Source organism: Netta rufina, assembly GCF_964035555.1.
Source record: "Netta rufina genome assembly, chromosome: 9".
Lineage (NCBI taxonomy): Eukaryota > Metazoa > Chordata > Aves > Anseriformes > Anatidae > Netta > Netta rufina.
This window is the reverse complement of record NC_140132.1, coordinates 1,489,677-1,516,887: the sequence shown is the minus strand read 5'-3', so window position 1 is coordinate 1,516,887 and position 27,211 is coordinate 1,489,677. Positions and strand designations below refer to the sequence as shown.

The following is a 27,211-nucleotide window of genomic DNA, read 5'->3' as shown; positions in this document are numbered from 1 at the left end:
TCAACAGGAATAACGGGGACCTGGGGAATCTACCCTAGTACCTCCGCTGGTTATAATGAAGCTAGGGGAGGAATGGAAGTGAAATTTCTTATTGATATGGGGCAACGTATTCAGTTCTAAATCAAGCATTAATGCCTTCACAGAATTATTATGTTAGGGTAAAAGGTGTGTCGTGGTTTAACCCGGCCAGCAGCTAAACACCACACAGCCGTTTGCTCACCCTCCCCCTCCCTCTCTGGGACGGGGGAGAGAAATGGAAAGTGAAGCCCGTGAGTTGAGATACAGACAGTTTAATAAGACAAAATAATAATAATAATAATAATAATAATAATAATAATAATAATAATAATAATACAATGATGATAATAGTACCACTACTAATAATGTGTACAAACAAGTGATGCACAATGCAATTGCTCACCACCCGCTGACCGATGCCCAGCCTAACCCCGAGCAGTCCGGCCCCCTCCCCCTGGCTAGCCACCCCTATGTATTGTTTAGCCTGACGTCAGATGCTATGGAATACCCCTTTGGCTAGTTTGGGTCACCTGTCCTGGGTCTGTCCCCTCCCAGCTCTTACTGCACCCCCAGCCTGCCTGTTGGCAGGACAGAGCAAGAAGCTGAGATGTCCTTGGCTTGGTATAAGCACTGCTCTGCAACTATTAAAACATCGGGGTGTTATCAGCACTCTTCTCATCCTAAGCCAAAACATAGCATTCTACCAGCTACTAGGAAGAAAATTAACTCTGTTCTAACTGAAACCAGGACAAGGTGTAACCAAAAAGGCTTATTTTTGTGAACCTTTGAAGTACAAGTTAGGGAAACAATGGGGCATACACAGATTTTTATATATGCCTAGCTCCTCATGGGCACTCTTAGGTAGAGATTTATTAGAGCAAGTAGGAGCAGAAATTGTCTTTGAAAAAGGGAAAATGGAATTAAGAACAGGAGAAGAACAACTAACAAATGTGTTAAGCTTGGCACTAATACAAACTGACCCTAAAAGTGAAATACCTTTAGAGATCACAGATCAAGTATGTCCAGGAGTTTAGGCTACTGAAACCCCTGAAAGAGCTAAAAATGTGACCTTAATAATTATTAAATTAAAGCCAGGAGAGAAACCCGTTAACGTTAAGTAATATCCTTTGAGGATAGAAGATAGGAAAGGAATTAAAGAGATAATTAATAAATTTTTACAGTATGGATTATTGATTGAATGCGAATCAGAATACAATATACCCATATTGCCAATTAAAAAGGCAGATGAAAAAGCTATAGGCTAGTTCAGGATTTGAGGGCCATAAATAAAATCACTGAGGATATACATCCAGTAGTGGCAAACCCTTATACTTTGCTGACTAAATTATATTTAAAAGATAACCACATAGTAATACCCTCTAGTTTGACATGGCCCATAGTTCTTACAGAACACAATAAAACGCACTGGGGAGCTGGCACACTGCATAAGAGCCTGAGTCAGACATTAGTGGGACGATATGATAAAACAAGTAACTCAACAATGTAGCATTTGCTTACACAATAACCCCAATACCAAGAATAGAATAAAATTTGGAATAATCGGTAAAGGAAATTATTTGGGGCAACAGTGGCAAATTGATTTTTCAGAACTCCCTAGAAAAGGGGGGTATCATTATTTACTGGTTCTGACTGACACGTTTTCAGGAAGGCCTGAAGCCTTTCCCTGTCGAACAAACAAAGCAAGAGAAGTGGTTAAAGTCTTGTTAAATGAAATAATACCATGCTTTGGGATTCTAGTAGCAATGTCTTCTGATAGAGGTTCACATTTTTGTGCGCAAGTGGTACAACAAGTGGTAAGTAAGATTCTAAAGATAGATTGGCAACTGCATACTCCTTATAGACCACAGGCAAGTGGACAGGTAGAAAAAATGAACCATTTAATTAAACAATAAATAGCTAAAATTGGATAAGAAGCTAATTTGTCATGGCCTCAATCCCTCCCTTTAGCATTACTTGGAATTAGTTAAACCTAGAATAAAAGGGAATTTGAGTCCCTTCAAAATCTTATATGGAAGGCCATAGCAATTTCTATTTAGTGGAGAGGACCTAATGCAGTTAGGATCAGAATATTTATATGCTTATATAACTGAACTTCAGAAACAATTAAATAAAGTACATAAATTTGTTTTAGGGACCAGGGCTAGAGGGTTGGATCAACCAATCCACCCCTTTAAGCTCGGGGATTATATATATATAAAGACTTTTTCAGGACAACCCCTACAGGAAAAATGGAAGGAAAGTGGACGGAACCATACCAAGTATTACTGACAACACATACCGCCATTAAAACTAAGGAGCAAGCAGCTTGGATCCACAATTCAAGGGTGAAGAAGGCCCTGGCGAGGATATGGACCACCACTCCAATTGGACCAACAAAATTACGGTTTTCCAGATCCTAATGATTGCAGGGGTGCGGTTCTCGGATTCCGGGTGGGCAACTTGGGATGAGAACTTACACCTGACCTTAATACAAACAATTTCTCAAGTAACTAATAAGACGAACTGTTGGGTATGTACCCATCTGCCACAGCATGGGAATAAGGGTGTATCTTTAATCGGGATTCCCTTGCCTGCAAATTTATCTTGGACTAATTTGTGGGAAAACACATCTTGGGGTCGAAAATATGAAGAAGTTTTGGAACTAGAAGTGAGTAGCTTTGTGCCGTTGGAATCTTACTATGTATGTGTACAAAGGTGTAACCCACCTAGGGGTATGGGGAAACAGGATTGTATAAATACGGATACTACTTATGTGGGAAATCAGACATCTTGTAATCGAACAATTGATATTAGTACGACTAGCGGCTGGGCAAATTCAACCAGCTGGCCGGTTCCAGAAGGAAAAGGGTGGTATTGGCTATGCAACGATACAGCCCGTAAGGTCTTGCCTGAGAACTGGAAGGGAACTTGCACTCTTGGAGCGGTAGTCCCCAATATGACAGTACATGATGTAGTGCCTCGAGGTTACTTGAGAACTCATATGCGGAGAATCAGACGAAAAATTAACAATCCATTGATAGAGAGACACACCGCTTTTCATAGTTTCGTTCGATGGTTTATCCCATGGTTAGGAGTGAGTGAATTGGAAAAGGCGATAGTTAATATTTCTGCAATTATAGAGAAGTTAGAAAACAAAACTCTGGATGCTATAAAGGCTCAACAAGAAGAGATATCTAGTTTATCACAGGTAGTATTACAAAATCGGATGGCCCTAGACTTGTTACTGGCCGCTCAAGGGGGAGTCTGTACAGTAATAAACACAAGTTGTTGTGTGTATGTAGATCAGAGTGGAAGGATCTCTACCGACCTGGAAGAAATATGGAAGCAGACAAGGGTCCTACATGAGATCAGTAAAGATGATCTTTCGTGGAGTTTTAGTGAAATATGGAATAAGTTGACCTCCTGGTTGCCCAATTTTCAATGGTTGAAACAAGTGTTCATTGCTCTAATCGCATTAGTAGTGTTAGGAATATTTGTGTGCATGTTGTTTAGATGCCTGCTTTGTTGTGTTACTGTAAATAATGAAAGTATCTGATGCAAAAGAATTTGCATGGGAAAAGAAAAGGGGGGATTGATTAAGGAGGTACTGGGGAGGCATTGGGGAGGCAAGGACAATCCCCAGACATGGACTGTATATCTCGAAACAAGACACTGGAACTCATGATAAGGAAGCGGCAGACAGACAGAGAAACAAACGTAAGGACTATAAATCTCAAAACTGGACATTGGAATTCATTATAAAGATACAACAAATGGAAGAACTAGCAACAACCAGCTCTTGCAATTAAGAAACATGCCAATTCAGCAGATTCCTGACCAAAGGTGAAAAGTACACTGTGAGGAAGACTCGGGGTCTTCCTCCCAAAGACCCCTGCCCACGTCCCAAAGACCCCTGCCCACAATTCTTGGGAGGCTCTACGCAGGCGCAAGGTGCCAAAAGGCTAATTAGCATGAGAAACGAGGGAAGGCGGGGATAGGTAATGAATATGTATAGGCACGTGTAGAATATTGATAGATTGATTGTATAAATTCAAGACTGCTTTCCGCTTTGGGTATGCACGATAGGTGGAGAGATCCCCCGTGCATCCAGCGCTGCAATAAAGAATATACCACTTAAAGGAATTTCGGCTTCGATCTTTGAATCACTCACCTTCTCTTCTACTCAGAACCAAGCACTTGAAACCAAACACTTGGAAACAAAAGCCCAAAGATTCACCATCATTTTTCTGTGTGCTGGGAAGGCAGGAGGCACCTCAGAGAGAGCTTTGCTTTGTTTTACTTCACTATCACTGACAGTAAATGACATAACAGAAGAAAACAAGAAAGGAGAGAATGGGAGCGGAAAAAGAGAAAGAGACCAGAAGGAGAAGAAAAGACAGCAACACCTTTCCAAAAGAAGTTTTATAGCCAAATAACCCAACAAAAACTTCAGGTGCTTTTGTTTGTGACTTCTCTAGGATACAACAAAAATTAGCTGTGGCCATCCAGAAGATATACAAGTAGCACATAGATCCAGAAGCAGCTTCTTGAGGCTTAGGGCCACGCAAAGACTTAGCTGCCTGCCTTCCACCACAACCCTATTTCCATACTGTTGTTCAGGTTTGGAGGTGGAATGTAAAAAAGGGAACCATGTGGAGTAATGCATTTGAATCCTAGTGTTCCGACCCAGTACATAAGCACAGACCGTATGAGCATGTATCATGAAAGCATGCCCTTACACAGACTGATCTAAGACAACAGATCTCTCTGATACCTGGCCTCTTCCCTCCACCCCAGAAGGGCAGTAGCTTTTTCTTTATTTCACTGGCCAGTTGTTACTTTTGTTTTGCTTTAATACCTCTCACTCTAATGTATCACTAATTCCAAGATCAGGTCTCATTACACAATTGCTTTTTTGACTGAAGTGGCTTCTTCATCTTGTTGTGTAGTTTCCCCTCCATGCAGGAAGTCTTTGTTTCCTTCTGATCATGAGAGCTTCCTTTATATGTGAGCCCCTGACTCTACAACTTCCACCCTGGCATCATCCACTTATCTTTAGCATTCAACAATTTCGTAAGTATTTCTGTCACAAAGCATTAACATTCATATTCATATTCAGGAATACAGACAACTTTAGAACACCAGCTGGAATACTTTAAAACAAGGATACTCCTCATCTCCAGTTCGCAATATTATTCTCTCGTCAATTAGCAGAAAACCAGTTTTGCAATTTTGATTTGGGACTAAGGAAGGGGTAGGGTTTTTGTTTTTCTTTTCTTGCTTTTGGTTTCTGGGAAACTAAAATTAATCACACATTTTTTTTACCAAGAAACATTGTATAAATTATGCCTTTCTCTGCCCTATGTACCCGAGGGTTTCATTAGGCAATTGCATCTCCTGTACAGCTGGGGATGAAAACCATAAACGGATGATGCAGATGGAAAGGTCATTAACAGCACTAGAGAAATCCATCTGCAAATCTCACTCTATAAAGATTTATCGACAGTTAACAGTTTTATCTAACTGAGGTGGAATTGATTAACAGGCAGCATGCTGAAGGACTTCTCATGCTTCCAAAGGCTGGATTTATGACTATGGGGATAAGTCATTGTATTGCTTAAAGCCCAATGGATGAAAAGTGGGAATTTCTAGAGCCTGGTTATTTACTAAGTATGGAAGCTGTCATGGGTTCTCCAGAATGAAGAAAGACTGCTCAAAGAATGATCTGTTCTGTACTTAGCACAGCCAGTTTCATAAATGCACAAGTGAATATAGCTGCTTCCAGCAGCTCTTGAAAAATTTAAGGAGTAACAATTTTTCAGATAAATAGATTAGGAAAAGATAAATGACTATGACAGTGGTAAGATACCACTTGGTTAACTAAAGAGTTATCCCATGGTAGCTTCAGTTAGGACTTCTCATGCAATATTTTCAGTGTCATGAGAGACTGAAACAAGGCAAAAGATTCAGAGCTGTGGAACCTAGTATCAGAACTATCCAGGTGATGGAAAGCTCCCCTAGTCCAGGGGTCTCTCCATGCCTTCAAGACTCAAGATTATGGAATTTCTTCCCTGTTCTTACAGCAGTTCTGGCAAATCTAGGAGGCTTAGCTCGTACTTCTTTCTTACTTACAATACTTATTTTTCCTACATCTTGATGTGAACCTGGACATTTGCAGCTCTTTCCATTCTCAAATTCTTCTCTTACTGCTCTACAGAGATGTATATGAATGTTTCTGTCTAATTTTGCATGCAGGTTGGGCTGATGGTGCTTTCAGGCCAAAAAAAGGCACAACTGTTCCCTAAGAACAGCACTGATTAACCAAAGCCTATCTCCAACAATCCTCAAAGACCACTATATTCAAGGAATTTTGTTGTTAGCAGCAAAAGTTAACCTGAATATGGCATAAAAGACAATTTTAAAGAATTTCATAATGATATACATTGTCATAATGGATTTATACTATTCTTAGAACATCTAAGAGTCACAGTACATAGCAGCAATGACACTCCTCTGCTCTTTGACTGGCCAGGAGCCATCAATAAATTGAAAATCCTGAACAAAAGAAATCTTCAACAAAATTAGAATACAACTCAAAATACTGGCAAGAACCTGTCCTTGTAGTTAGATCCCAAGAACTGCTATGCATACATTCTTGTGTGAAGTTGGGCTAAGAAACAGCGACTTCTCCATTGCCTGCACTTTTAAATAAAGTTATAAATGACAAGATATAAATGTACCATTTCATGCATCTTGAAGTGGGATTGTTCCCACTGCTTTTGAAGTGGGATTGTTCTGTTTATTATTCCTGCACCATCATATCTAAAGACTTGCAAACTGTGAAAACTATGGACTAAATGACTGAAGAAACTGAAAGCTACTTTTTCCTTGCCTCAGGGAAAAAAAGAAAAAAAAAACACACAAGGCAATTCCTAGAGGATCATTAAATAGAAGCAACCACAGGCATTTATGTTTCCAGTCTCCTTTAACTTCTGTTGTTGAAAATCAAAACCGTAAGTTTTAAAACAGCCAAGGAAAATTAGGGAACTGTTACACTAAATGAGTCATATTTGACAGCTGATTCATCATAAGATTAATACAATTCTGCAATGATTTCTGATATCTCTGTTCATTTTGAATACTTTGTTTCAAACGTATTGTACTGGGTCTGGCTGGAATGTTAACTTTCCCGGCAGCAGCCCATACAGTGCCGTACTCTGTACTTGTACCTGGAACAGCAGTGTTATCACACCAGTGTTGTGTCTACTGCTGAGCAGCAGTGGCACAGCATTGGGCCTTTCTCTAACCCTCCTAGGGGGTGGGCAAAAAGTGAGGAGAGGAACATCACTAGGGCAGCTGACCTAAACCAATCAAAGGGATATTCCATACCATGTGATGTCACACTCAGCAATAAAAGGTGGAAGAAGACAGGAAGAAGAGGGGAGGGGTGGGCTCTCGTTGGGAAAACGTCGGTCCTCCTCTCGAACACCGGCTGCGTGTGTTGAGGCCTTGCTTCAAGGACGTGGTCAATCATCGCTCATTTGTGGGAAGTAGAGAGTAAATTCTTTCCTCTGGACTTCCATATAGCCTTCATTTATTTTATTTGTTTGTTTTCCTCCCTTCTTTTTATGTTTCCCTTTCCCTCTCCCTTTTTCCCCTTCCCCTTTTATTTCCCTTCAGTTAAATTGTTTAGTTCATAATAATCTTTATTTAATTATTATTATTATTTCCCTTTAATTAAATTATCCTTATCTCAACCCGTGAGTTGTTCTTTGCTTTACTTCTCCCCCTCCTCATCTAAAAGAGGGGGAGTGAGAGAGCGGTTGTGGGGTTTAGCTGCCCAGCACGTATATACTTGATAAGCTGGAAACAACAATATCAACACCAAGCCAAAACTATCAAAGAAGGATACATGGTGTGATATATGTTCATCTGATTCGTGTCAGTATGGAACAGTGCTAGGGCCGCATGGTATGATGAATGTGACCTTCTGTCTTACATACCCTTGTATAACCACAAGTCTAAGAAAAACAGAATGGTTAATGTATATAGTTCTTGTACCTAGCAAAGGAATATTTTAACAATTCATGTCAATAGAGAGCAGTTCTGTCTGTCTCTGGGTCCTGCACTGGCAATTTAATTCTTCCACAGATGTGGTTTCTTCCCTTTCCTCCCAGTGTCCCAGTCTCCCCCTCATTAGAGTCAATTTATCAAATTTTCAGAAATATTCCTCAAATCCATGAGCCTATTTGCTTTTGTTATTCCGAACTCTTATTCCTAACAGTTACAGCCTTTTTGCCTTCTTTGTGGTTGATTTAGCACTACTATAGATGTGACTGGAGCGTCCCTGTGAATGGCCTGTGAGGAATGTTTTAACAACACGTGAAGTGTCAATAGAGAGCTATTTGTATTTGTATGTTCTTTCTTTGAAGTTGTCACGTTAAGGGGTGTAGCTGATTAACCGTTACAGGCCGGTCGGATTCAGAGTACTGAACCAGTCGGACATTCACCAAAAACACGTTAACCGTCTGGGGGTCCCATCAGACATTCACCATCAACGCATTAACGGTCTGGGGGTCTGGTTAGATTCAGAACACTGAACTATCACGGATAACCACCCTCACCCTAGTTGCACTTAATGAGAGCTATCACAATGCAATCAAGTATGGTTTATTACAGCAACAGATAATCAGGTTCTTTTGGATTGCCAGCGATAGTGACTGTCTGCAAAAGCAAGCTAGTATGCATGTAATACACAGGTGTTACAGGTGTTACAGATGTTATAGATGTTACAGGTATTACAGGTGCGCAGCCTAGAAATAAACACGTTAAAAGGATCAAAGACTCTATAGAGATTTATAAGCAAGTATTCAGATCTCACCCAAAGGCGTCCCAATGGGGGGGGAAGAGAGGCTCAGCCCCGTCGACTGATCCCAGGAGTCAGAAGGTCCTAAGGATGTTGTATTTCCTCGGGATGGTATCTCCCCTGACGGTGGTATCTTCCCTAACATCCCCTTTCTCTTGGGCCAATTTATATTATTTTCTATCTTTTAGGTGGAGCTTGAGTGGCTCTAGTCAAGCATATCTTAGTTATGATTGGTGCAGTTTTCCCATCTCCGTTTAAAGTAATAGGTTCCGAGAAATTCAGGGCACATGCTCAGTGAGGGGTGGTCGCACCTTGGAGGCAGGTAGCTTTTGGGATGGAGGTGTGGTTTGGTATTATAATGATATTATAATGAGCAAAAAGTACACTAGGGTACAGCATTTGTCAAAACGTGACAGGTCTTTGGCTCAGGGTGGCAAAAAGTGCAGCTTTGTGCACAAGAACAATCGAGGCCCCACCTGATTACAGAGCCTAGCCGTGGTGTCTCCACTCCACTCTACGCTCCGTGCTGTTCCTTAGGGCTAGCACACCAAGTTTCCCCAGCGCGATAGCATCTAAGGTTGGGAGCCTAGGAAATGCTCAGGTAATGCAGTTATGCCCTACCCTGAAAGCCTCTTCAGTGCTGTACCTTTTCCTTAAAAATGTGAATGTTAGTTTTATTATCCTAGTTACTTCAGGCATTTACACCACAGAAGTCTCTGATGTCTGGGGATTTCAGAACAACTGCTAACAACTAGTAACTGTTATGGCTTCTGAATGGGACACTATACAAGCCCCTGATATCTGGCCAGGAGATTAAGGAGAAGAAAGAAAGAAGCTGAAGGACGGCTAGAAGACAAAACTTGCAGGGGACGCTGTGTAAGCTTTTGACATGCTGCCGAGGAGTACAAAAGGGGAAGGACAAAAAAAAAGAAAAAAAAAAATGAGAGGAAGACTACGAGCCTTCAGCATGAAAGACCCCCAGAGGGACCACCGGAGACTGATGCGCATGCTCCAGTAGGAGGGTTTGGATCCCGGAAGCTAATTATAATAACCCGTTTTTTTTCAGAAGTAGTAATGAATATGTATTAGCCTAGGAGCATAAAAATCAGCTGCTTGATGTAACTGGTGTGCGTCTAGGTGGAGCGGAGACTCCCGACGCACCCAGCGCTGTTTGCTTACCTCTATTCTTTTAATAAATTGTAAACTTTGATTAAAATCCTATTTTGGGACTGAGCGATTTATAACAATAGGAAAAGATCAGGACCTCTTTATTAGGCTGACTGCTTATATTAATATAGAACAAAAAAAGTAGTCTTTTTTTTTTTTTAAAAGGAATTACAATTAGAATTTTTAATAAACAATTCCAGGTTTCTTGGAAAAAGGTTACTATATATTGTTATACACTACACTATTTATCTGTACAGGCAAAGGGTGCTTATTTTAATACTACAAATAATATGATTAGATTACAAAAACAGAAGCTAGACAATAAAGCTCTTTATAGAGTTTATACAGATATAATTACAAGCACAAGATATACATTTTTCATATTCTCACGGGAGCTCTGCAACCCACTAGAAAGCTGGGTGGTTTATTTCCTTCCTTCTAAATAAAAAGTTCTGGGTTTCACTGCCACACTCCTGTTCGCTGCGGGTTATCACCAATACGCTCAAAAAACATGAAATCCTAAGAAGAAAACAAAAGGCAAACAAAAACAGTATTTTTAAAATCTGGTTCTTAGTTTGTGGTTATTTTGCAAGATATTCAAAGCACCTTCCCCTCAGAAACTTTGGATGATGAGAAGCAGCTGGGGGTACCCCTCTCCAGCCCCTATCCCTGGGTGTCATGTAGAGGTAAAAGGATATCCACAGAGAGAGAAAGAAGTGGTGAAAGCTGCAGATGGAAACTATTCAGGAACTATGTAGATGGAAACTAGATGGAAACTAAAATTATCACTAACGTAAATTATACTTCCTTAGGATTTCCATCCTGTCTTCCTTCAGCCTGACTCAGTCTCTTCAATTTTACCTCAAGCTGGAATCTATCATAATTGCCATTATCTTTAGTTTACAGGAGAGGAAGGGGAAAAGCACATTTTCTGTGCCCGGAGTCCTCATTCATACTCACTACTCTTCACGTACATCATAGCACCTGAACACACACAGCTAAAGAAAACCTGGTTCATGAGCTGGGCTGTAAAAACTGCTGAGAATTTTCCAAACGCACATGCTGTGTATGTACCTTTCTTCTCCCTCGTGAGCCCTGCCAACATGGAAACAGTGCACTTTTGAAGTGATCTGTTCTGGCTTTGATTGAGTCTCTTGGCTATTGCTGATCTGCACTTTTCTAGTCTCACCATCCACATAAACATGCTTGTCTCTAAAGAGTCTGTAAAGCAGTCTTCCTTTTATAGGATTTCTCAATTCTAACACATATGAAGCTCTTCTTAAATACAGTTAGCGCTTCATGTAGTCTAAAATAAGCTTATTATCTGAAATACTTCTTTGTTGCACTCCCTCCAGGGTTAGCTTTATGCACAAGAAGTCCACAACAAACCCTCACTCACTTTGAGAAGCTCAGAGTCAAACTCTACCAAGCACAGTTTGAATGCTCAGACAAAGAAGTCAGTTCATATTCAAGGATTAGTGAACTACGGACTTACGATAAGAAAGCAAGCGCCAATCATGACTGCTTTAATTTTTACATCAAGGTCCATTGGGAATGCAACTCCAAAGTTATCTGCATCTGTAAACGCTTCTTTCAAAAATCCAGTCCACTGCTTAGAAATCTTCCCAATGGTAGAAATCTCATCCAAAGTCTTCACCTAGTTTAATAAACAAATTAAAAAAAACAGCAACAATTCTATCATTTACAATATTCCCAAATTATTTTCATTATAGATCTAATTGAAAGCTTTAAATTGTGTTACTTAAATTAATGCAGTCACTGAATGCAGCCATTTGTATAGAATAACAACCCTGACTATCAGAAAGTCATTAATTAAGACATCTAATTCTAAATCTGACTGCAATGTTCAATGTTTTAACAGTACTGGAGGACAGCTACTGCATGCAAGCACGCACACATTCCATTGGGAATGTTGTCTTTTAGCCAAGAGAGTGAATTAGTTTCTCCTCCCATACCTCAGGAATGGCTCAAGTGAAAAATCAAACAAATTACATTCTCCTGTTCCAAAGCAGAGGTTAACACTTTTCCTGAAATTGTACCCTGTGTTCTGAATCGCGTGAAAGACTAATCCCCAAAATAAAATCATACTAAATTTGGTTTAGCAGTGAACCACAACATCCCTTTAAACAATGCAGTAGACTAGTGTCTACTAGTTAATCTGTATGAAAATACTGATGCATCAATACATTATTTTTAAACGGAAGTTGTAATTCTTCACTCATTCTAGTTAAAGTTTCAGCTATAAATAATGTCCATTTACTTGTTACTGAATTATTATTACATGATTGAATGAGTGGTTGCAGAAGGTCATTTTAATAAACAGCTAATACAACAGAAAATAACTTTTTTGTTGTTAGGAACTAACGTAATGGATTCAAAAGATTTTGCTTTAAATATATCCATTACAAATCCATCTGATTCCTTGTGTGCAATCACAAGGAATCAGATCACTGATGATTGGCCTTAAGATGCCATTTCTGGAAATTTAGCTGGCTTACTTAGAATGATCTAGAGAAGTGAATTTATTGTATTAGCATTAAAATATTATGTTCTCCTTACTTAATACATACAGCTGACTGATAGTAAGTGAAGCAACAAACTATTGTCAAACTATCTGAAAGAAGATATACACAAACGATTTTTGCATTGCATACCTCAAAATTAACATCCTCACAACAGCTGCAGACAACACACGGGCCACTAATTTTCAGTACATCCATTCTTCTCTCATCTTGAATAGTGAACTTGGGTAGGCAGGGATGCCAGTTCTGGACAACGTAACCAACCGGTGTTCCTGGAGGTGCTTGAATTTCTATCTTCACAGGAGAAAGAAACCCCTCATGTGAAGCAGTTCATGCTTTGATATGTTTGTTAGACAAAAACCCACACTAATGTGCAAACCAAGCACAATTTATTTTTCCACAACAATCCAGCTTTCCAATGAAGCTGCATTGTTTTAAGAAAACTACAGAACCGCAAATCCAAATGCAACTTCTGCCCTCACTGAAAGCAGAAGCATACTCCTAAGGTTATGGAACATACAAGCTATATGTCTGCAGTGGAAAGATTTAATTCTAGCAAAGAAAATACTCTGGACATCCTGAAAGCATTCAGTGAATACCTCGCAGAAAGCAGCTACTACAAACTCATCAGTAAAAGCTCTGAGTAGACTCAGATTTGAGGCCTCAGAAGTTGCAACATCCCATAATTATTAACATGAAAAACAAAATCATCCCATATACTGAGGGAACAACTCACCTCCTGTAAGCAGCAGGGGAAACAACATGACGAACACCTCAGGGGTCTCTGCAGTGTTATCACCTCACGACCCAGATTGTCCATAACCCGTATGGTGAAAGGTCGTGATGGCCCACAGCAGTTCCTTGTACAGCAGTCAGTGTCCTCTACCGCAAAGTATATCCTTTGCCCCAACGTATTCTTGATTTCATATTTGTTGTTTGATTCAAATCCAAGGAAAACTGAAAAATAGTAAGGAATTAACAGTTTTATTAGGTGTGTCTGTGTGAAAAACAGTAAGAAAAGACACCATGCTACTTCTACACTACTGTTTGGGAAGGTCTCATTTGGAGTCTGTCAGAGGCAGCTACTGGCAAAGGGCCCTCAAGCAGGCCAGCCCCACAGAGAAGTTCAATGAGGACAAGCCATCATGAACACGGCAACATAGAAAGAGCACAGAAATGTCCATCAGCTCCCCTCCCCCCAGACATGGGCACCCACTGCCAGAGTGAGCACTGCCACTCTAAGTCACGCAGCATGGAAGGTTCCTAGGGAAGAGCTGAAGGTGTGAAAATTAGGAAGAATTTTAAGTTTAGTGGTGAAGCAAGAAAAGGGATCCAGAGGGCATGAATATGTTCAGAATGAGAAAGCCACGAAAAGGCCTCACAGTCAAGATTTAAAGCAGCACAAATAGAAAATAGCAAGAACTAGGGCTGAAATTTTGATTAATTTCTCCAACAAATAGAAGTACCCTTGAAATATTATGGAAAGCAAAAGCAGCAGCATTAAGTGTCCGTTGAGATGGAAGGTCTATTTCATTTATTCTGTTTGAAATACACTGATAACACAACTTTGATATTCTTAAAGTGAACAGAATGACAGGAGCAGAAGGAAAGTAGTTCAATAAACTAGAAGAGCAAGACTGCCTGGAAATGGAATTGGAGCAGCATGCCAGCCCAATGAATTAGATGGGGCAAGAGGAGACATAAAAAGATCTTTAAGTAGTGAAGAGAGGAAAGCTGCAGTCATGAATGAATGGCATGGGAGATTAGTGATTTCAGCTACAGCTGGTTACAAAGATTACTCAACAGATACACAGCATTGCTGTGTATCTTTTAAGCTACAGAACCAGTTTAAAAATCTTTTTCTACCCTCCTGTTTTCTTCTTCCCTCCTCTCCTCCACAAGTTCTGTGGGAATTAAGACAGATAAGAGGCAGGAAAGAGAGAGGGAGCAATCCATGAAAGGATCTATTTTAAACAAGTGGCATCAAAGAAAGTCTAAACTTCAGAGTTTTGGGGACTCTTAGATTTAAATATTTTCTCTGTGATAAACACTTTTCACTTACTCTCAAGAAGTTCGGTTTGCTGATGAATTAATATCTGGTCAATCTGTTCATGGTTGAAAAATGAAACAGAATAAACAGTTAATATGAGAAATCTAGTTTTAAGAAGCATTGTTGTTTTTTTCAGAATGCAGATTTATGGAGCAATACATTGCCTGGAGACTGATCATCTACTAGCAAAGCTGTGGACATGGTTCACGTCCTCCCTGTCCTGTCCTTTGTCAGTAGAGCAGAACAGCGTTTCAGAGCACCACAGAAGATGGTGCTGTACCCAAGCTGGTCTGGTTACAAGCACACAGAATGAAGGTGCCTGTGTTCCTTTCAGGACCTAGTGTATCTCAGCATTGCTACAGAGGCTAACAAATCCTTGAACACCACACATCCCAGATAGCTACATCAGGAATTTGTACAAAGAGAAGCAGGAGTCACTAGCATGAAATTCAGAAATTTTAGAGCAGAAGCTCAGCTCTGAGTGAAACTCAGGAAGCTTTTTTTCCCCCCTTTAGAGCAATTTGAAAAACTGGCAATATATTGGTATTAAGTCCCAGTAATAAGACAAACCATGCTTTTACGGTACAAGAGTGTATCCTGCAACATGGGAGCAATTCTCATTTTGCTAATTAACATTCTCTAAGTTTGTGAAGCTTGACTAGTGTCTGAGAAAGCATTACACAGAAAAGTAAGCACCTCTAAGGTGCTAACGGTACCCACATTATACGTATCTGTTCTAAACACCTTGCCAAATCACATTACTTCTCATGAACAGCAGCTTTAGAAACAGGAAAGACGTATAATACATCCAAGCCCCCTGCCCTTCAGCATCTCACTTGGAAGGAGCACAGGTACCCCACAATGTACTCTGGCCGTAACAGGCACCTCCACATTCAAAAGTGCATTACTCACATTAAAAAAGGCCTTACTTAGCAGCCCAAAAGACAGATGCAACAAAGGCAGGTGTGTTCTTTAGCTTTCCCACAGATGTAGGCTGCTTCTCAGGTAACCACCTGTTCCCTGGGGAAGGAGGAAGGCCGCAGGTACCTGTGTGAGGTATTCCAGCCCGGGAGGGCAGTTGGGAGGAGGAGGAGGGATGGGCATCCAGATTGTCCCGTCCTTGGCAGTGGGCTGGTTCTGGATGGGTGGACCACCCAGACCAGGTGGGCCTCCCATAGGCTGTGCCTGGAAACCATAAGGCCCTGCTCCAGCACCACCTAAGCATAAGGAGAGATACAGTTAGGAAACTTCGGTCTTGCTGCACCATGGATCTTCAAAAAGACTTGTTTACTTTTCTGAAGCATGAAGATCCTCAGACCCAAGGAATTCATGATGGACAGGGATGTTCTAATCCCTCCAGACAAAAACAAGTTAAATAAACAAATATGTTACTCTTGTATATAGTAGAAATTTTATTCACACAAAAATTAAAAAAGAAATAATCCTATTTATTTATAAGTAAAGATGGCACAATGCATTACAATACAGGAAAAGTATTTGCTCAATTGACAACTTGTAAATACCAGAGGAATTTTAAGACAGAGTTTTCCTAGAATACACCTTCTACTTACATGGTAAGAAATGTCCTTTCTGCAAAATTCACCTCCAGCTTAAAACTAAATGAGTGGGATCCAAAACTAGTACATTCCCGCTTGTAAGTTTTGGGTGAGAATCCCCCGAATTCAACAACTTCCTCATACAGGAGGTGCACACCAAAGGAAAAAGCCCCAGGGCCTACGAGGGCCAAGGCAGCGCTTTCCAAGACGCACTCCTGCAGCAGGCCCATCATGTAAACGCCCAGCCCTGAAGATGGCTCCCGCAGCACGGAGCGGCCCTGGGCCCCTGCAGCTGGGTCAGCTGACGCTGCTGTTACTGGAAGTTATGAAACAGGAACTGTAAATTTTCCCTACCTAGTAGACCTTCAGTCAGATGCAGAGGAATTTTGTTTCTGTGTGCTTCCGAGTAAAATACAAGTAGGAACCACCACAAATACTTTTGTAGAGCTGTACAAATACAACTAATTTGAGATGCTGACTCATAGATTTACCTTTAGCACCGATGTTTCATAGTACATTACAAAACATGGGCTATTACATGTGGAAGATGATGCTGTGGCCGTAAGTCAGGTGATGACAGTGGCTTAAAGCTTGTAGCCAGCAGGAACACTCAACTCTGGTGAGGAACCACGCTTATGAAACACTCCCTCGTACATCTGAGCACAGCCCTTGCACACACACTGACTACCATTGTGTAAGTGTATGTGCGCAATTCTTTGGAACAAAAATATGATCTCCTGACCTTTGTAGTAAAGGTAGCACATGCTCATTCTTTGCTGAAGTCTAGCGAACTTGCAGAACTCAGATTTCCTTGCTACAAGACACACAAGATTTAACTTATGTACAACACAGAAACCTAAGCCAAACATTTTGCGCTTTATCCATAACATACGCTCTGAGAGCTTGATTGTTAGATATTGCTCATTGTGATTTGGTTCTTCAGAAGACAGATAGATGCCAGGACATGAGAAACTATTTACAAGTGCTTTGTTTTGAACATGGAACATAAGATAGAAAAAGTAGAAAGGAAATGAAAGTGTACGTGCAAAGTACAGCAAAAGGGTAGGAAAAAGGAACGGGATCCACATGACCAGGAGAACTGTGAAAGGAAAACAATTATTCAGTTCTGGATTTCTGAAGAAAAATAAACTAATGTTTCAATTTAAAAAATCTCGTCAATAGCAAGAAGCTGTTATACATTAGTTGCTTTGCACCAGTGACACCTCCCTAACAAACTCCAACTGGTGACCTATGAGGAAGAACATCCAGCATTTTAAACTTCCGCTACTTGCTCTGCTCAGCACACACTAACACCAAGGAAAGAGTAAGACTTTCAGCAAAATAGAAGTTACCAGAAACTCTACAGAATTAATATCAGAAAAGTAAATCAAAGATGGTTGCTCTGGTGAAACTTCCTGCTCCCCATGTTTATGTCCTAACAAAATAGCAGATCTGTAGCCAAGCAACCTACCTTGGAAATTCCCAGGTGCATACTGCGGGTTGCCATAGGGGACCTGATTTCCCTGTGCATAGCCAACATTTGCAAATCCAGGTGCTGATGCAGGGTTATGTGCTAGAAGAATGCAACACATATTTTGAGTATTGCTCATTTCCTCCTACACATAGGGGGAAAGATCCCCAAGCTGCCACCTTCTTCAAAGTAGATACATAAAAATTAAGCTATTTTCTGAATAGCAAAAACTACATAATAAGCTTATATTTTATGCAAAAATGTGTATTAAAGCAGAGTATGACTTAAAAGAGTTCTGGCCCTTAAAGTGCAGGAAAAAAGACAGGCATTACACTTGATGTCATACTATCACAGAACCATTTCAGCCTGGAAGGGATCTCTGGAAGTCACCTAAAGCCCAGCCAAGCAGGGTCAGCTCACTTGTTTGGATCAGAAGGGCCTTGTTCATTTATATTCACAAGAAGGCTCTAACGCAAAGAACTAGCAGCAAACTGACAGGCTGTACTCCTGTACAGAACAGACTGGTTAATGAGCCATTCTTCACTACATAAAACATTTTCTCCCAAGTTCTTCTAGCCTGTAACATGCTAATTCGTCACCAGCTGACTCAGAGTTATGGATTAAGTAACAAGGTCAGCTTGTAAGAAGAAGTAGCCTGCATTTCAATATGATTAATTTATTTATTTTTTACTTAACCTCAGAAATTAAGATTTTAAAATGTAAGCTATATACTTTGTAAGTTATTCAATTTTAAAATTTAAATCATTCAAACATCTATCATAAGTTAGGCAAACTTATACCTAAGCTAATATTACTTGAACATCCCTGAAGAAACCCTATTATCTTTGATATGACAAAAGACAACATTTGGTTTATATTTTACTCACCTTCCATTGCCGTGGATCTGCTTATAACTGCTCTGCAAAACAAAATATACATTTATTATTTTTGAATGAATTACTTTTGTGTGGTATTATGCAGTTTTAAATTAGTGATCAAAGATATTTGCATGTCTAAATTATATGGGACAGATGAATTTTAAATACAAGCTAAAATAACTTTAAATATCTCAGTTTCCTTCTAGGTTAAGCCTCTACCGCAAATTAATCTGAATTATCTTTGCCTGCTGCATTCATGCTTTGTGTATCCTGAAATCATCCTCAACTCAGCAGAAAGCATCAGGATGTACAGTTATTTCACTGGACTGCAGGACTACATTGTGCAACTACCCAAAATCACTCATATGAACAAATGGAACAGTAATTTCAGGGCAACTGGTTTCATTACTGATGTGGACTACAAAACCTGCTTAGGTAAAACCTGAAGCAGCTGTGACACTTGCCACCTACTCAGCTGATGCTATTCCACTTTTGAAGCAGTACTACCAAGTATCACATATGATTTATTTATTTATTTTTGTCTCCACACATAATAAGAGGTGGGCTTGCACAGGCAAATGGGTATCCACAGCAGAATGCCAGGAGGAAAAGGGCCAGCTGTTTGTCTCTTTCTTTCTACTCTTCCAGGGTCTCTAGAGTTTAAAAAAAAAAAAAAAAAAAAAAAAAAAAAACAGTAAAACCTAGTAATACATTTTGTCTGCTACAGTTCATCCAATTATTTCAGTCCAGCAAACATGCTCATCCAATGCAGGGAGTTAAACTGAAACTGAAAAGAGTTCCTTCATGCTTCTGACTCCCACAGCAAAAGCTGTATCCAAGAGGATGAATGGTTGTGGGATGATATGGCACCCAGCTCACTTGCCAGCTTACACACATCCTCGTCGTTTAATAATTAGTTTTAAAAGTGTTCTTTTTTAATATACTTTTTCTTCTGTACTAGCATACCTTACTAACAAAAATATCACACTGTTACATGTATTTTGATTCTAGTCTCGTATGAATAACGTTTAAAAAAAATAGTAATATGAAATTATTTGATATTATGCATCTAATCTATAAAGGAAAAAAAAAAAACCTGAAAGAACACATTCAAAGTATGTAACTTAAACCTTGTTCTTGCTGTTGATAATCTAGTATGGCACGTTTAATTTACATTCATATTAAAATATGGTGACAAAACTTCTGGCTTGTAGGAATACGCAAATTCAAGATGATTTAAAAAATTGTTATTTTAACTAGCAAAAGATCAGTTTATCAGTTTACGCTGTGAGACGTTCCATGTACTTGAATTTCAGTGAAACATTAAGAATTACAACTGAACCCTTTCATAAATGGCAAATAGGGACAGAATCATGAGTTATTTTACAGCCATACATACATTCCTTTGTGCAATATATGATTCAGGAAAGGTTGAAATGTGCTCTACAGATAGCAAAGCAATAAAGATTTTACAGAGCTCAATCCCCATTTCATCTAACAAGATGCTAAAGAGATATTTTTTTAATAGCATGATCTTTTCTTCTATTGCTTTTTATCAACTCCTACAGCTTTTGATTCAGCCTCCAAGATTAACACAACACTGTCAGTCATACCTTCCTTTTCATCCAACTAGTTTAAAAAGATTGTGAAACAAACAAACAAAAAAAAAACGAAGTACCAAAGGAACAAAAATTCGTTTTTCTCTGCTATTATATTACACAACTTATTGTTCAGCAACCTTCTTACATACAGGGAAATTCCCAACTAGTGAAGAAAATGTAGCAACAGGCAAAAGGCAATTGCTCCATTGAAAAAAATGTCTTGGTTCCTAGCTGCCTCAGTTACACTGAGCAATGTAAGATCTGTGATTCAAAGTCTACATCTTCATTTTGGTTTAATAAAGAGCTTTACATACTGTTGTGTGGTACTAGCTCTAGTAGCAGTTTTTAAATAAATATAGGCAGCAACCACTGAAACATATTTACTGAGCAGAGAAAAGTAAAAGTACTTTGCTAATACAAGAGAAGGAAGAATGCTAATTCTTTGTAATGGAGATAAAATTCCACAGACTTAAAAGAAAGTTACAGCAAATACTCATCACCAAATTTTTTGGTTTATACCAATATACCAACAAAAACAGTAGCTGCATGAATCCCTTGTGCTGTGCTGGCCACATGCAGCAACCTGCATTCAGGACATAAATCCAGAGCAAGATCCACTGCAGGCAGTAGCCTGGCTCATGTCCCAGCAGCAGGAACTGTGTATCTTTGCATACATTTCCTGAAAAGCCTAAAGGCCTGAAGGAACCTGGTGGTCCAAATGACCTTTAAGCCTTCCCAACCTAACATGCTATGATTATAAGGGTCCTTCAAATGCCATGGTACCACGTGAGGCACCCGTTGCCCACACACATCCCTGTGGGAAGGCAGGCAATGAGAGGACCTGGCTGGGGCTCCAGCACTGCTGGGGCTATTCTGGGCCAGGGTTAGGGAAGGGAACACATGCCAGGAAAAGCCTCACCACTCTGTTCAAGCTTTGTCCTGTTTTGGCTAAGATTCCCATAGTAACTCATAGCTCTGGCCTCACAGGAGATATAAATATCCTCCCCCTGCCAGAGGAGTTATGTTTATTGGTTCAGCTTTATCCAGGCAAAAGCAGAAGCCACCTCCCTGGCAGGAAGCAAGTAGCAGGAAAATCAAGAGCACTTCTTACAAAGCAGCTGCCCCAGTAGCAGCCCTTAGGAAATGCCATCCCTGGACCACCTGGCTGCCAGTCGCCCCTCCCAGAACAGCCAGCACCGCCACCTTAGTGTCAAAAGCGAGTGACAGGGCCCAGCTACCCCACAAACAGACCGCTCCTTCGGGGGCCCACAGCAGTGCACTGCCGGGACACCAGCCCCAAGCCCCACACGTGCCTCAGCACTTGCGAGATGAAGGGGCACAGGAGGCCTCGCTCTCAATACCTCGAGCGCTGTGCCATCTAGGTCAGTGCCGTCCATCCTCGTCCACACCCTTGGGGAGCTCCCAGGCTCTTCCCTCTGCTCTCAGAGCTCACACTAAAGTGCTGCAACAGCCCAAAGGCAGCACACACCCAACCTTCCTTTCCTGCAGTGTTACTCTAACAGGCACAGAAGCAGCCTTCAGCTGCACCCGCATGCGGAGCACAGCAGCTTTCCCTCCCCAGGTCTCATCCCAAGTACCTAAGGGTCAGCCAAAACCTTCTAGAAAAGCAACTAAGGAAATGAAGGTTCTGAACAAAATTGGAATAAAACAGTTCCAGTTCAGAGAACAACAAAAAGGGAACAGCCCGAGACTGTTTGTTCCTTTTCAATAGACAGCAGAACACCCATGGTTCATTTTCTGGTCTTAAGAACTGCATCGCACAGCTTCTCATTTTCCAAATCTCACTTATCCTGATGAATGCCTGTAGCTAGGCTGCAACTAATTTAGAGATATCTCAATTCACTTAAACTGCAGAGCTTCTGCTTTTTATCTGGAAAATAATGCAGGCTTCATTCATGACCACCACTTTCATTTCTTACCCTGCTGCGTAAGATACTGCCATGAGCACACTAACACAAGCCCCCAAGTGACATCATGCACAGCGTCACTTAAATACCAAAACAGGCCCTTTCTGAGAAGGTTTAGGATTTGAAAAACAGAATGCTGAATACCCGTAAAGCACACGTTAGTTCACCCTAAGTAGCTCCGTGGTACTTTTTTGATCACCACATTCGACTAACCATACCCTGGATTTAACTCCCAACTCCAGAAACACAGCTTGCTTAAAAAAAAATCATCCGGGTGATGGAATTAAAAGCTGTTTCCCGTTCAAGTTACCGGAACAGCCCGTCCGGAAGGCAGGGCGCAGCGAGCAGCCTGGCCCTCGCGGACCCCAATCCTAAGGGCCGGCGGCGCCAGCACCGGGGCAGAGCCGTGCCGAGCCGAGCCCCCGCGACCACCGCCCGAGCCGTGCCTGCCACCCGCAGCTCGCCCAAGCGGCCATCAGCAAGACCGAAACCTCCTCCCCATAATTTGGGAGCAGGAGGGGTGCTTCGCCACGTCTAACAACTAGCTACCGCAAAAGAGAAGCATTTTGTCACTCATTGCGCAATCCCCGAATAGTCAAACGTGCCCCCCCCGGACCATCCCGCCCCTATGGCAAAAGCCCACGAACCTTACAGGAGCCCCTAGAACAAACCCCACGCGGTGGGCACACGCTCACCTCCCCAGCAGAGCCCACCCGCTCCCGCACCAGTCCCTGCTCCCCTCCTCGTCGCCGCGCCGCGGCGCAGCACCCGACCCTGCTCGGCCCTACCCGGCCCCCCGCAGCGGGGCGGGAGAGGGCGAGGAGCGCCACCGCCTCCGGGGCGGGCAGGGGCGGAGAGGGAGTGGGGCCTGGCCGCGGTGTCGCGTTTGTGCGTCACGGGCAGCCCCCGCCTGGCCTCGGCGCTCTGCTGGCGGCGGAACGGAACGGCAAATGTTTACAGAAGTGAAGCGCCGCTGTAGTTCCAGAAGATTTTCTTGCGAAGGCAGAAATTTAAGGTGGCAGCAGCTCTCCGGACTTAACTCAAACAACACGTGCTCTGAAATTAAGGAGGCTTGGCTCTCCGGCCCTGCCCTTGTAGGTGTTGGCTTTTACATGCGGATCGAATGCTTACTGACAGTCAGCTACAAGCCTAAAAAGCGTCTCCTAGGCTTCCCACGGTGTTAACAGGATCACGTCCTGCCAACGCATTTGCCAGTAATACCTAAATACTCAGCAAAGACAGCTGATGTCTCGTAAATACACATCACAATGGGGAAAAAAAAAATCACTAACACACTTGAATAGTGCCTACCCTGAAAACTATTTCTGAAAGGTTTCCTGAAAATATATGATATATATATATATAGGTTTTGTTTGTATTTTATTTTATTTGTATTTATTTATTTATTTCTATTTTATTTATGATTACCTTGCCTTTGGTTCATTCTAATGCCTGACACTACTGTAGTACTTACCAATAGAATGGCACTAGTTGGAGAAATAATGGATGGTGCCGTGGATTCATAATGCTTGAGGAAATGCCGTTGTTAAGTCTGAAATGGTCCAAAGTTTATAAAAAGTCTCTTGTCTCTTTTTAAAGCAGTTTTATTTCAAAAACGTTTACCTCTGGATAGCTTACCCAAAAATGAGTCTTACAAAGAGGCAGCTTCATGATGCAGACTCCAGACGCAGAACATGATTGCGAGAAATATGGTAAGGAAAGGGGGCCCGTATTATATTAGGCCAAGAAAGACAGAGAACACTTTAACTTCAAAACTGCCTGTATACGAACAGATTTTGTGGGTGGACCAAAATTTACTGTACTTTCCTGTTTCCATGTAAAGTCTGTGGAGCCACACAGACTTTGTGGTTAATAGCCCATCAGTGATGAAGGAGAGCTGGTCCCTCATGTAAGAGCACCTGGAGTTTGGGACCCAAAGGCCTACCATACTATATATGTGTGTATATATATTATATATAATTTTTATATTTTATATATTATATATTATATATTATAATTTATATATATACATTATATATTATAAAAGTCTTTTATACATGTTATCTATATAAATATTTCATCAAAAGTGTCCCATTTGTTGGTGGATCAGGTCAGACTGAGACAGGGAAGTGTTAAATCCTTCACTTACAGCTCAGCTTTTTACTGGAAAAGCTGCATTATCACCAAACATATTACAAGTATTTTCAGGGTAAAGATTATTAAAAGATGCAGTGAACATAAATGTCACCTAGATAAACCATAGATATATTTAAGTGAAATGCCTGATTTTATAAGGGTCATTGTAGATTTACGCAATGCTTATCAACAATAATCACGTTATATTTCAGTGTTACAGATAAACTTGTAAAACATATTGCAGAGGATCAGCTTGCAGAGACATTTCTTTACATGCCATTTAGGATTTACATGGAAGTCCTATTGTTTACAAATGTGTAGTCTGTTTTTACTGTAATGGATTGTTATTTACATATTAATGACATCTTACTATTTAAATTCCATTTTTTTTCTAACATGTTACAGAGAATAACAAAATATTTTCCTAAGCTTTTAATCTAATACTGAAATATCCTACTAGTTACTTTAATGTTTTTGATTCCCAGGTCATTTGATGAACATTATAAATTTAAATTGAACTTTTTTTTTAATATTATTTGTCGTGGTTTAACACGGCCGGCAGCTAAACACCACGCAGCCGTTCGCTCACCCTCCCCCCTCCCTCTCTGGGACGGGGGAGAGAAATGGAAAGTGAAGCCCGTGAGTTGAGATAAAGACAGTTTAATAAGACAGGAAAATAATAATAACAAAATAATAATAACAATAATAATAATAATAATACAATGGTGATAATAGGAAAGTAATAATAATATGTACAAACAAGTGATGCACAATGCAATTGCTCACCACCCGCTGACCGATGCCCAGCCTAACCCCGAGCAGTCCGGCCCCCTCCCCCCAGCTAGCCACCTCTATATATTGTTTAGCATGACGTCAGATGGTATGGAATACCCCTTTGGCTAGTTTGGGTCACCTGTCCTGGGTCTGTCCCCTCCCAGCTCTTACTGCACCCCCAGCCTGCCTGTTGGCAGGACAGAGCAAGAAGCTGAGATGTCCTTGGCTTGGTATAAGCACTGCTCTGCAACAATTAAAACATCGGAGTGTTATCAGCACTCTTCTCATCCTAAGCCAAAACACAGCATTCCACCAGCTACTAGGAAGAAAATTAATTCTGTTCTAACTGAAACCAGGACATTATTTAAAAAAAAAAGTATTAGGGACTTTTAGGATCTTCTAAACTGTTTTTATTGTTGAAAGTCATTTGGGAGACTGGGTATTATTACATGTATAGTGTGTACAGGTGGAGGTAAAAAATAATGAGATAATAAAAATAATAATAAAAACCACTCCTACAAAACATAGCTGTCAAAAAAGTTAGAAAAAAATATATCAGGCTGAGAAAGCATATTGCTTACTTAATTTCTTGAATGCCTGGAAGCAATCTTGTTATCATCAAGTGAAATAGTGGAAGACCTTTAACTGAAATACAAAGTATTTCACTTAATGAAATCCCAGTCTTCTCAGATTAGTGTTCACACAGTTTTGAAACAACAGACGTTTCCTCTTAGTGACTGTTAGCTTTACACAAAATTTCTGTGTAGAGACCTTTACTCACAGATAATTCAGTTAAAAAATACTTAATATGTATCAACAAGTAGAAGGTGCTTTAAATTCCAGTCTTTTTATCTGAATCATAGTTTTTGTAATATGATTCAAAAGCATTTTTTGCAGTGTGTGAAGATACAAGCCAAGGCATTAAGGTGGCTATGGAGCAGTTGGCAGCTAGGCCTCAAGTACAGCAACATGAGGTTGCTCAGCCTGCACATTTCCATTCCAAGCCACCATCTTGTCTCTGGGCCTCTTGAGAGAGTCTGAACCTCCCCTTCGTGACAGAGGGCGTTATGGCGCTCCTGGAGAGGATTTTTGATTTTGGTTCATCCAAGAGGGATCCAGTCCGTGCTGCTCCAGTGGTGTGACCTGAGACAGCTGTGCTATGCACACCATGGTGTGGTTTGCTACAAAAACAGTGCTGATGGAGCTGCTCAGTCTCCCTGATACCATCAGAGCTGGCCCAGGATGTCAATGCTTAGTATTTGAAAACTTGCATACATCTGGAAAAGTTGCAGGAACTTTTTCAGATTGCAGCAAAGTCAACCTTGTAGTTAAGTCAACCTTGTAGTAAAACTCTGCAGCAAGGAGCACTATCCATTTGGTGAGCAGCCCCCCTGCCTGTCCCAGCTCTGACTCCTTGAGCCAGAGCCCCACACATGAGCAGTGCCAGGGCAAGAAGCGCTTGTTCAGACTTCAGCCTCTGCCTGCAGTCATGCCAAGCCTCAAGAAGAGAGAGCTCTCACTCACATTACAGTGATGTTGATATTAAAGTGTGTGCTGTTTACAGAACCGCAGTACTTAAAGTTCACTTAAAAAAAAATACAAAACAAAATTTTTATCAAAATGCTTCAATAGCTCTGCTTCAACAGAAAAAGAAACACAACCCAAACCTAACAACATTTGCTCCTTCAAAGCCTTTCTTTTTCGCTGTCCTGGTTTCAACTGGGATTGCGCTAATTTGCTGTAGCTGATACAGTACTGTTTGGGATTTAGGGTGAAAATAATGTCAACAGCACTGATGTTTTAACTGCTACTTAGCAGTGCTTACACTATGTCAAGGACTTCTCATGCAGCCCTGCCAATGAGGAGGCTGGTGCACCATGAGTTGGGAGGGGACAGAATCAGGGCAGCTGACCCAAGCTGGCCAATGTCCCATACCATGTGGCATCATGCTGGACAATAAAACAGTGTTGTGCATTTCTTGTGGTTTTGTTTGTTTAATTCTGGTTTTATTCCCTTTCTTATTAAATCGTCCTTATCTCAACCCACAAGTTCTCACACTTCTACCTTTTCACACTTCTACCTTTTTTCAGTGCTCTCCCCCATCCCTCTATGTGAGAGCGAGTGAATGGCTGTGTGGTGTTTATCCACCTGTCACAACATGCTCTCCCAGAGATAAAAGGCTGAAAGGACATTGTATAGCTGACTGTAATAAATAGATAAATA

The 27,211-nt window shown here is 40.9% G+C and overlaps 1 protein-coding gene across 4 annotated transcripts; it reads right to left on the bottom strand.

The window, feature by feature from the left end:
• Positions 1 to 10,136: 10,136 nt before the first annotated feature.
• Positions 10,137 to 22,929, bottom strand: PLSCR1 (phospholipid scramblase 1). 4 transcript variants are annotated; one of them, XM_084291702.1, is made up of 9 exons: positions 22,726 to 22,929; positions 18,559 to 18,590; positions 17,672 to 17,773; positions 15,692 to 15,861; positions 14,657 to 14,699; positions 13,331 to 13,551; positions 12,727 to 12,888; positions 11,547 to 11,708; positions 10,137 to 10,570 (listed from the first exon to the last, which is right to left on the bottom strand). In XM_084291702.1, exons 2-9 carry the CDS (start codon positions 18,563 to 18,565, stop codon positions 10,511 to 10,513), a joined length of 927 nt encoding a protein of 308 aa, XP_084147828.1. In that variant the 5' UTR covers positions 18,566 to 18,590; positions 22,726 to 22,929; the 3' UTR covers positions 10,137 to 10,510. The 4 variants fall into 4 exon arrangements, with proteins under 4 accessions (XP_084147828.1, XP_084147827.1, XP_084147829.1 ...); XM_084291701.1 differs by having other exon boundaries at positions 22,774 to 22,929; XM_084291703.1 differs by having other exon boundaries at positions 22,731 to 22,749.
• Positions 22,930 to 27,211: the final 4,282 nt, after the last annotated feature.

What these genes read in the sequence shown, in the direction of transcription:
- PLSCR1 (XM_084291700.1), bottom strand. An exon ending in CAGATCCACGGCAATGGAAG is followed by an intron (nt 17,774 to 18,558) that starts GTGAGTAAAATA and finishes GCATTCTTCTAG; the next exon opens with CACATAACCCTGCATCAGCA. An exon ending in TTGGCGCTTGCTTTCTTATC is followed by an intron (nt 10,571 to 11,546) that starts GTAAGTCCGTAG and finishes TTTTCTTCTTAG; the next exon opens with GATTTCATGTTTTTTGAGCG.